The sequence below is a fragment of the Simochromis diagramma genome, unplaced genomic scaffold (genome assembly GCF_900408965.1).
Source record: "Simochromis diagramma unplaced genomic scaffold, fSimDia1.1 OVJJ01000307.1, whole genome shotgun sequence".
Lineage (NCBI taxonomy): Eukaryota > Metazoa > Chordata > Actinopteri > Cichliformes > Cichlidae > Simochromis > Simochromis diagramma.
The window spans coordinates 1,366,832-1,378,082 of record NW_024386786.1 but is presented as its reverse complement, the minus strand read 5'-3'; the positions used below and the strand labels follow the sequence as shown (position 1 = coordinate 1,378,082).

At 41.8% G+C, this 11,251-nt stretch overlaps 1 protein-coding gene across 2 annotated transcripts; it reads right to left on the bottom strand.

Annotated features, from left to right (window-relative positions):
* Positions 1-1,012: 1,012 nt before the first annotated feature.
* LOC120728212 (vesicle-associated membrane protein 2-like) lies at positions 1,013-9,657 on the bottom strand. 2 transcript variants are annotated; one of them, XM_040023030.1, is made up of 5 exons: positions 9,121-9,646; positions 6,766-6,895; positions 6,535-6,693; positions 3,029-3,080; positions 1,013-2,498 (listed from the first exon to the last, which is right to left on the bottom strand). In XM_040023030.1, coding segments are annotated over exons 1-5 (360 nt in total). In that variant the 5' UTR covers positions 9,123-9,646; the 3' UTR covers positions 1,013-2,481. The 2 variants fall into 2 exon arrangements, with proteins under 2 accessions (XP_039878964.1, XP_039878965.1); XM_040023031.1 differs by lacking the exon at positions 1,013-2,498 and having other exon boundaries at positions 3,021-3,080; positions 9,121-9,657.
* Between the last annotated feature and the right edge of the window lie 1,594 nt (positions 9,658-11,251).

Below are 11,251 nucleotides of genomic sequence, written 5' to 3'. Positions count from 1 at the left end.
CGCGGTTAAAGTTCCTCCGGCTTGTTGTGATTTGCATTTTTAACTTTAGCGCTTCACCTCACAGGAGTCTCCACCAGCCAGCAAGCTTAGCTCCAGGTACTTGACGGCAAGCCACTGGCCGCATTGTTGGCTGTACCTGTTCAACTCCTCATTAACACAAATATCAAATTTAATGGCTGCCATGTTATTGGTTGGTGCATTCGGGCATGTACGCGTGGGGAAGAGAGGTGACTGTGAATGTGGAATGGCGTGAGATGGGCTGTTATGATTATTTTTAAAGAAATTGCTGATCTGCTTTGGAGAGGCTACGTGGGTAAATCAGAGTCCAAAATGGAGAAAATATCCAGAGTGCAGCAGAGTACTTGTTGATGTCAGAGGAGCTGGCCTGTTAAAGCTGACAGGAATGCAACAGTGACCTCAAATGACCACCAGATACAACCGAGTGCAGCCTGGAAACAAATGCACGCATGCATCTCTCCCATCAGGAAACGAGTCACAGCCCAAAGACTGAAGAAAAGCAGTCCTCAGGTACGTCTCTGTCCACACGTCATCAAACTGGTTTCTCATGACTGAGTTCACTGTACTCGAGGCCTCCACCGTGTGACGCCATCGTATTCATATGGACCAAAATCTCAGGAGTGTATCCAGTACCTTTGTACCACGAAGAGCCGAAGCAGCACTGAAGGAGGGTTGAATCCAGTACGAGTAAGGTGTGACCACGAAAGTATGTTTATCAGGTAACTGTATTTTAAACTCCTTTAAATGTCACCAAGTCCTCAATGACCCACGCGGTGTTCGTATTTTTAGTTTGGTTTAATGTTTCTCACTGTATGAGACTTCACCTGAAAGGCAAAATCTTCTGCTCTATTAAACTGTGCCTGCTCAGGTGGTCGACTGCTGCATGTTCAACATGGACTCATTTAAAACACAAGCCCTTTAAAACCTATAGTTTGTATTTAGGCTGAAGAATATTAAAGATGCCAAACAAACGAGAGCACAAAGACGCTGTGTGTGTGTAGCAAACATGACTTTATTTGAAAGTCCAGGCTGTTCTCTCTGAGCGTGTCAAAGAAGTACAGAAGAAACACTGACGATGATGATGATGAGCGACTTCCACCTTCCACCATTCGGTCTAAGATGGACTAATATATTTCAAAGGTTAAATAATCACTTCAGCCTCAAAGCTCCTTCACACACAGGGGACCGATTCAGGCTGAACAAAGAAACATGTTGAACATTCAAACCACAGATAACAAAACTCAGGCTGGTTCACAACACGATGAAACAAATGCAGGACAGCCGGACGGAGCTGGGCAAGCGAGCAGGTGGGTTAATCACGCAGGAAGTCAGATTTCTGCTCAGTAATGGTCTGCACCGAGAGAAGAGCCAAGCAGGAATCTGTAAACCCAGGTTTAACACAGAAAGAGCAGCTGTGCTTAAATGTTTCAAGCTCGAGTAGGAAACCTGATTTCAGTGTCACTCATGAGGATTCGTGGCGTGAGCAGTTAGGATGAAGAGCGAGAAAGTCAGAATTGGTCGATTTAGGCAACAAACTGTTCTGAGAGGTGAGCAGGTTCATCATAGTCGGGCTTCCTCTGCTGCTGGATCATCGAAACCTCAAAGCCTGACAGAGACGATGGGTTTCAAGCCTGATAACAAAGTTCGATGCAGGCTTTCGTCTTTACAAACCTGTAACTTTACAGAAAAGATGAATATCTCTAATTTCCCTTCCTGCTGATCCGGCGATCCAGTGTCACTCCTGCCTTTATTAAGATTTCCATGACTGACGATGAGAATCCTAAAGGCTGCATTATGTGAACTGAATTATCGTACGTTTAAATTTACTTGGATAGATGATTTTATATTTAAAGCACAAAGCCTAACTTTGTAGAGATTTTTAGTATAACACGGAAACCTCATTTTATTTCAAGATTAGTCTGCAATGCTGTGAATTATGGGATGGCACTGCTCCAGTGTATCCTCTGCTAAAGGAGGTAATAAAGGAAGCACTGATGCTCCTTTCCTTTGTATTTAAGGAACTCAAACAGCTCTTTTGGATGCTGCTCACATCCCTCTGGGTCACTCAGAAGCCCTCTGAAGAGAAGCCAGCTGACTATTCGACTTCAGCTCTTACTGGTGTCCAGTAAACCTCACACTGCTTCCTGTCCATGAATCTTGCATGCACTGAGCTGCAGAAAACCAGGCGCAGCAGGAGGTTTTTTCTTTTTGTTTCAGTGTTTAAAGGACAAACCTGGGTCGACAGATTTGACACCTGCAGTAAACCCAACCCGGTAACAAAGTCAGGAAACCGGCCTCATGCGGAGGCACAATAAGGAGGTAGTGGAGCACATTACGTGAGCATGCATGGAGGCTTTGGAGGAAGGCATCGCTGGGGTGGAGGAGCACTGAGGAGAGGCTGGATTTGGCGTTCGGTGGTGCAGACTCGTCCTGTGACTTGTGCGTCCATCCCTGAAGAGCAGCTCAGTGGAAGAAATACACTGAGGACAGCAAACACAGATATTTGTCTCTGAGTGATATTTAAAAGTAAAAAGAAACTTTTATAACCCTTAGAGTGCAACAGACTGTAAAATCCTCCTAGGACGTCTCCTGGTGCAGCTCTGGATCATCTTCTGCTTGTCTGCTTTGTTTAGACTGCTCTGATTGCTCTGTACTTTCAAACATCAACTTCTGCATCAAACTGCTCTGATTTTACACGAGGATCTGCAGCTCTGAGTGCAGACAGCAGTCAGTGATGGGTGCAGCTACCGGCTCTGAAAGTAAAGTAAAATTTGCTAGCCTTTGAAAAACCACCTGAAATCTGCCACATGCTAAATCTTTAATCAACACAAGTCCTAATCGGCAGAGTGTGTCTGCAAACTTTCCTTAAAATGGGTTTTAATGTTTCTGCAGAAGAAGCAGAACAGGGCTTCCAGGAAGCTGAACCTCCATACTGAAAATGCTCCACAGGTGCACATAAGGAGGCCAAGAAACCACATGCAAAAATAAGAGAAGGCTTTATTTTACTCACAGAAAATGACGCCAACAAATATAACACCTACAATGGCCATGATGATCATCATCTGGAAGAAAGACAAAACAAACAGAGCCATCAGAAACAAAAGATGAACTTAAGAAGATGAAACAGCCGTTTAATTCCACCCAGACAATAAATCACTCCATCGTCTGCTGCTTATCAGCCTCCAACCCCCTCCTCCAGCTCCTCAGAGGGGATACTGAGGTGTTCCCGGGTCAGCAGAGACATCATCTCTCCAGCTTGTCTTCAGTCTGCTCGGGGTCTCTTCTAACCCAGACATGTGTCCACCAAACCTGGCTTGTTTGTTGAGAAGCGCTGGCTCCTGTTTGAGGGCTTTCCGGAGCACTGTGGTCCTAGCCAGAAATAATCTTTCACTTTAATTTTAAGTAGAAACAGTGCACAAGTAGAAGTTACAATTAATTATAGCCTCCGTTTATTTACCTGCAAATATACATTTTAAGGTCCTTAATATACATTACTGTGTTTAAAATAGGTGTAAACCTTCTCATATTACGTTTCAGCTTTCAACAAAATGTGAAGAAACCACAGCAATGACTTCATGTGAACATCTGTGGACTGTGCTGAAGAGAAATCAGCTCAACTTCAACTGGCCAAACAGCGCCCCCTGGTGGTGAAGGTCATTATTAAAATTTGCAGAAGGTAATTGCAAAAGAGAGCGATTATTCTTTTACTTATTCTCTGTCATTTATTCAGTCTCAGCGGTACAAACAATCCCAGTAAGCCTAAAGTGTTGTTTCAGCTCTTGATCTGATGGTCTTCATATGATAATCTGAGACACACAGTTGTTGCTGTGTTGCTGTTCAAACCTTTAGTTTAAAGGGAGCAGTCAATCAGGAGAACGATGGTGTAAGCTGAGGGTGGCCTTAAACGCTCTTTTTTGTAATTATTCCCCCAAATTTGTTGAATTAGTTCAGTGAGAACTGGATTTTACAGCTGGGCGATGATCTGTCTGTAGCTGTGAGGTGGTCCCAAGTTTCTTCCTTTCTTCTCAAAGTCTGAATTTTCTTTCTATTTCTGTATAACAAGATGGACTAATTGCATTTCCCTTGATGCTAAACAAGCTGTTTCTGCACTCTTGTGTGACTCTGAGATAGAGATTCATATAACTTTGATAGTATTGAGTCATTTTTTGTTGAGCTAGTGCTTGTTTCTGTTTGAAATGTGTGTTTTCATTTTAAAAGGTACTTTTTTATTAGTTAACTTTGGACTAAGAAGTTCACCACCAGGGGGCAGCATTTATAGATTTTAGATGTGCACTGCTGTTCTTTTAACTTTGGACTTTTCTTTGTCACCCATGTCCTTTCCCAGGCTGTCGTTTGAAATAGAATGCATTTTTAATTATTTCCATCATTAAATAAAGACACTGTACTCGTGGCACTGCCTGTCCATACTTCAACTTCAGCTGATATCTCGTTGACTTTTTTATTTTTTAAAGCTTCAGTAAGTTTTTTGGGAGGTTTTGAACTTCTTTTAAATACAAGAAATTACAATAACTGCCATTAAAGGAAGCTTTTGAAGTTTGCAAGCAGAGGCCAAGAATAAAAATAAAAAGAGTTTAAAGGAGCCGAGTAGGCGTGGCCAACTAGAAATATAAAGCAGACGACGCCCTGCAGATTTTAATATATGTCATGTTGCACAGTGTGCATGTGTGTTGATCTAAATTCCCCATAAATAAAATCCACATGATGACATTAGAGTGAAACAGGCAGGAAATCACCTCTGATGGGGGGAGGGCGAGAGAGATTAACAAGAACAAGAGGTTTAGAGAGAGAGAGAGAGAGAGATTGGTGGTGACTGTGTGTGTTTGAAATGTGTGTGTGTATTCAGAGCTGTTCAGTGTTTACATATAAATAAAGAAAATCTCATAACTGTCATTGAAAAAGCTAAAAGAAAATGTTTTTGTGTGTTTTTAGAGCATTTTGTTTGGGTCTATTTTCAGCGGCGTATGGATCCACATTTGTTCTCTGCCCACTGTGAGAGCAGGAGTGTGTTTATGGTGACAGTGTGGGTCATTAAAGCAGAATAAAATGCATCACATATGATTGTTCGGATGTATCCATGTACAAACGTGTGTGCGTGTGTGTGTGTGTGTGTGTGTGTGTGTGTGTGTGTGTGTGTGTGTGTGTGCTGGATAGGATGAGTTACGTCACACATCACAGCTGGCTCTTTAATCCCTGACTGTCACTCTAATCCAGATTGAGATTTTCCTCTTCCTCTCTCTGATTTGCTGTCAGTCAAACAGTCTCTCCTCCTCTCCTCTAATGTAATCCTCCTCCTCCTCAGGCTATCCAGCGATTGGACGGTCTGAACTGCACAGAGGGGAGGCGGGGCTTGATGGACTGTCGCTGAGATAAAAAAAAAAAAAAGACCTGGCAGCTGAGGCTGGATGGATGAAGAGGAGACGCTGTGAGGTAGTGATGGATAAATTAAATGCACTTAATCGGTACATTAAACTGAAACTGTTCGTGCAGCTTCATTTCTACCTGTTATGATCACAGATTAACATGAAAACAACACATTGATTATGTAAAGATAATTTCAAAGTTTTCTGAAATATTTTCCACAACAAGGGATGTAACCTGTTTAAACACCTGTTACCACAAATATCTAATCGGCAGCAGCTGAATGCATTGAAGCATGTAGACGTGTAAAATGATCCACAGGGATTTTCCTGCACAAGCATCTCTAGAGTTTAAGAATGACATGAAACAGAGAATATCCAGCGAGCAGTAATGGTTGCTGATGAGGTCATAAATCAGGGGAGCATTGCCAGACTGCTTTGAGCTGATAGCAAGCCAGCGGTAACTTAATAACTGCTCATTCCAACTAAAGTATGCAGAAGAGCATCTCTCCACCACAGCCTGTCTGACCATAGTCGCTGACCATGCCAATCCTTTTATGGCCACAGTACATCCATATTCTGCTTCCAGCAAGATAGCACTCCTCATGCCACGGACTAAAATGATCTCAAGCTGATTTCTTGAACATGACAGTGAGCTCAGTGTATTTGAACAGCCTCCGCAGTCACCGGATCTCAATCCAACAGAGCACCTTGGGGACCAGGAGATTTGCATCATAGATGTGCAGCTGACAAATCTGCAGCGCTTGCGTGAAAATGTGGAGCTAAATCTCTGAGGTAAGTTTCCAGCACTTTGCTGAATAAATGCCACAAAGTATTAAAGCAGTTCTGAAAGCAAAATGGGTCCAGCCCAGTTCTACAGGTGCACCTAATGTTCTGCAATCTTGATTTGTAACTCTAAATATTTACTTCAGCTGTGTTGTGATCATTATTTCAGTAATGTTATGTTTAGAGTTTGATGCGTGAAGATCTATAAAAAAAATAAATAAAAAAAACACTTTAATGGTGGTTTCTACTCAGAAATCCGAGGCCACACTGTCTGCTGCAAGAAACCAACCGGAGGGGAGGATGTGGGGTGATGGGAAGGAAACGTGGAAAAATCTCCTTGTGTCACACCCACCTTGCAATTTTTCCACCAGTACTTGTTCTTGAGTTTGGCAGCGCTGCTCTCGAACTGCGAGGCTCCGGCCTGCAGGGCGTCGGCGCGGTCGTCCAGCTCCGACAGCTTCTGATCTCTCTCCAGGACTTTGTCCACATTCACACGCATGATGTCCACCACCTGAGGGATGAAAACACCCATCAGCATCTCTGATACGTTTTCCATTTGCTCGTAGTGAGCTGCAGTCCTCACCTCGTCCACCTGTGCCTGTGTCTGCTGGAGTCGTCTGTTGCTCGTCAGGTTTGGGGCCTGAGATGGAGGACCCCCCTCACCTTCCGGGGCCCCGGGAGCTCCTGGAGTCCCTGCTGCATCTGGAGTCGACCTGCAGGGAAAATGTGAGTTTTGTAACAAGAATTCAGTCAAAAATGACTCATTTATCCCAGCAGTAGAATACAGTTAGAGGTAGACATCTAGGCTTTGAGTGCATAACTTCAGGCTTATGTGCAACATATATAAAGATGCAGTGGTGACTAAACATCCCTGTGGCGTCCAGAGGTGGATGTATGGGTTGTGGGGGCACTGAGAGAGCAGACAGTGATGCAGGGCAACAGCAGCACTGACATGTCAGAGGGGAAAAACAGCTTGAAGGCCATTTAAAGAATGCTGCTTAAAGGCACTGCAGCTCCTTGACTTTTCAAAGCCGACTGCTGCCTTGACTTTTGAAGTACTGTATATAAACAGATAGTGTGTATGTAGGTCAGATCTATAGCAAAAGGTTCTACGTGGTTCTCTCTAGAAAATAACATGTTTTAGCTGCAAAAGTTTACTTAAAGCTCAAAAAGCATTTAGGAACTAAGAACTCAACAATAGGAAGGAAACTGTCATGTAGCAAAGTGTCTATGTGTATGCAAAGGCAGCAGAAGAGACTTCATTAAGAAGAAGAAGTGATTTCACCACCAACATACTTGTTGATTCCTTCTTTTTCTTTCAGTTTAACAAAAAGTAGCAGCTGGAAATACATAGGAGGAAACACGGTGCTGAATGGACCAATCAGGGTTGTTCTGTGGTGTAGAACAATGATACGAGGTGTAGTTAGAGTTCCAGAAAGGTTTCAGGTTTAAAACAGCAAAACTTTTAATTCTTGTGCAGCTCCAAATCTCAAATGTTAAATCAGCAATCAGACGCATGTCTTTCATGCTGCACAAGAGCATGAAAGACATTCAGTTTTCTACACTGATGAAATATTTCTGACTATATAGTCTGATTTCCTTTGGTGCCGCCCCTCTAAACGCCCCTGTGTGAAGGAACTGCACATATAGTAATGATAATAATAATGAGATGAACTTGGTTTAAAATGGCCAAATATTTGTTTTAAGGAAGAAAAAAGAAAAACAACAGATTTAAAGGGTGTGCAGCACTCTTGATTTTCTCCTTTTTACTTTTGATCCTTGCTCATCGGCCGAGGCAGCAGTGAAGCTGTGACAGTCGAGAGCTGCAAGGTTGTCATGGAGCGCCAGCCTCGATGAGCACAGCTGATGAATGAATCAGGATCGTGATTGCAGGTTTGGGAGGAGCACAGCAGTCTTCAGTTTGGCTCAGACAATAAATACAATATAATTAATAAATATAATAAACCTTCGTGTGCTACTAATATTATATTTTAAACTCTGAAGTAAGATCTCAGATGATTTTCACAGAGTGAAGCTTGTAATTTGTTAGACCTTAAAAGCAGGAACGCCGCCTGAATTCTAAACACAAACTCTAATTCAGTAATAGAAACATGACTCATCAAACTTTGGCCTCCGTCCACAAAATCAGAGTCTCAGAGGATGAAACAGCCTCAGCAGCTCAGAAGAGGTAAAGGACAAACTAAAAGAATAAAAAATAAACAGTTTACACACACACACACACACACACACACACACACACACACACACACACACACACACACACACACACACACACAGTGTTACTGCCAGCAGGCTTGTTTTCCACCCGCAAAATGGAGAAAGATTAGTGCAGCAGCAGCAGCAGGAGTCTGACTGACTGATGGAGATCAACATGCACTAAGTAATCACTCCCCTCCCCCCGCGGGACAAAACACACCAAAAACATTCCCACAGTGGGTTCTCTTCACTCTAAAAACTCCCAGGTGTTTGTAGCTTCGTGTGATATGTTTAAGTCTTTGTTATTCTCTCTCTCTCTCTCTGTGTGTGTGTGTGTGTGTGTGTGTGTGTGTGTGTGTGTGTGTGACAGGAAATTAAAGCATCACAGGTCAGCCGATCACACTGTTTGATGATAGTTTTGTAGGTGAGTCACCCGGTGAGTCACGGTCGTACTTCTGCAGTCTCAGCGCTGACATTTCCAGACAAGTTTCGCTTTTGATCCATAAATTTAGAGATAAAAATTGATTTTAAAAATTAAATTAATAAGAAAAAAGGAGTTTGAATTGTGCTGTAGCTGTACCCACCACGGAATTTAATGAGAAATCTCTTTAGTCTGTTAACTACACTTTGTGTTTTTGTTTTTTTAAAAGCAGACATGGATTGAAAGATTTTAGAGGTTTTAAAAAGCCTGAAATAAATAAAAATGAGTCGGAGTACTCACATCTGAGCTGGAGGATGATGGAGATGATCTGAGAGAGGGTGAGGCTGGACCTAAACCGAGGAGGAGGACTTCTGTTCTCTGTCTGATGTCTTCATTCACTTTTTCTCTTAAAACACGTAGAAAAACTACAACTGAAGCAGCTGCGCACAGACCGAAAAAACCTTTCGCGTCAGACACAAGTCCCGCCCCTATGCGCGCACACGCACGCATGCCCGCTTCCTCTGTCTCTCAGTTAATCCCAACACAAACCTGACATCATGGGTTACGTTTGAGCATTTGAAACATGCATTTCTGGATTTTTATTATTGTTATTATTTTAATTTGACTTTTTCAGGAGTAAATTTAAACGTCACATCATCAGCCTGCGGTCCATCAGCTCCACCTGCGGTCCATCAGCTCCACCTCAGCCACTCCAACAAATCCTAATTCATGTTTTTTCAGTAAAAACTCGGGACTGAACGTGACTCTGAATAACAGACTTTGTGTGGTGGCAGTAAATACTCAGGATATAAAATACCTGATGTTTCATGTTTCATCACACTGCGAAGATTCTAAGAACATTTTTCTCGTGCATAAAAAAAATATTTGTGTGTGTAAATTACAGCTTATTTCATATATTTAAAATTTTCTTTAAAAATTTCTTTAAATTTCTTTCTCTTTCTCTCTTTATGTTACAATAATTATTTTTTTTGTTATTTTGTGACTTTTTTCGTAAGCCCACAACTTTTTCTTATGAATTTTTGACTTTGAGGGTTTTTTTTTTAAATTAATACACGTTATTGTTATTTTTTCTGGATTTCTTCTTCTTTGTACTTTTTGAAGTTGCCACATCCTCTTCCCAGATTTTCTTTTTTTTACCACAATTTTAGCCTTTCTCATGTTGTTTTTCCCTCATGAGTTTGTGTTGACAAAATTTAAGCATTTTGTAAATAGTTTTTTCATAAATTCGCAACTCATTTGCATGTCACCACAGATTGGAGCGGTGTTAGGTTCCTTCTACACTGACTGAAACACAGTTATGTTCCCTTTGTACAAATATATTTGAAGAATTAAATGTTTTACAGGATTCAAGCTGTGTGCAAAACAGTAAAGTTTTCATGTCTGTGGTATGTTAGCTGAAGGTAGCGTGGGTTGTCACCTGACCAATGCTGAGCAACGTGAGGTGAAAATCAAACGCCCCTCCGTTAATCAGACGTACAGGTGGGGTGACTGTTTCCTGCTGCTTCTGTTTGGTTTGACTGCAGCAAGTTATCCGGTGTTTTCTGTCCTCGGCGTCTTTATGTGAGTATTTAAATGTATTTTCTGCTTTTCCTTTTACTCACACTGTGCGGCATAACTGCGCTCTTTTTCTGGATTTTCCGATTTTTTTCCACATTTTTCTAAAGTCGAAAATGTTGGGTTTAGATTTTCAAGTGGCTGTTTTTTTTGTCACTCTTCAGGAAAATTGCGCGATTTCTTAACTTTAAAATGGTTCATTTTTACCTTCATCTCCACTGGTTTCTGTGCTTCCCCCCCTGGACTTTGTGCACACTGCACAGCATTGTAGTCCATAGAGTGCATAGCTATTAGAATAATTTCCACTTGATTGATTTCTTTTTTGAATGGAAAAGTTCTGCAATGGCAAACACCAAGAAAAAGAGCAAGTCATGAGTGGAGCCTGCTTTTGAACTTTGGGCTTGTAAAGACAAACTGCGATGTCTCTGAAGGAGTGAAACGTCTAATCTGAATACAAAGCATTTATTTTTTAAGCGTGTGCTTCTCTATACACATTTCAGACTAACAGTACAACTGATTAGTGTTTAATTTGAATACATGTCATTTCAGCCCAGTTAATCCACTGAGATCAGACACTGAGATCAGACTTGTGTAAGCAAATTATATCAAAAGCAGCCCTCTCATCCAAAACGCTTCTTCAGATCTAAAACCTGAAGGAGAAACCAGGTATTTTCTGGTGAGGTTGTGACCTTGGACATCCTCACAGCTGCTGTCATCGTGTAGATCAGGATGTGACTTTCATCTGTAAAAGGTTCTGTGGATGATGGTAGCAGGTGTTGTAGCCCATCACTAACACGAACAGCCAGAAAAAACACCAAATGTTGCACAGCGGATAATAAAGTGACGTTAAAACTTC

Excerpts from the sequence above, each read along its gene's own strand:
- LOC120728212 (XM_040023030.1), bottom strand. Across the intron at positions 6,694-6,765 it reads CACAGGCACAGGTGGACGAG|GTGGTGGACATCATGCGTGT; the intron begins GTGAGGACTGCA and ends TTCATCCCTCAG. Across the intron at positions 3,081-6,534 it reads ACTGGTGGAAAAATTGCAAG|ATGATGATCATCATGGCCAT; the intron begins GTGGGTGTGACA and ends TCTTTCTTCCAG.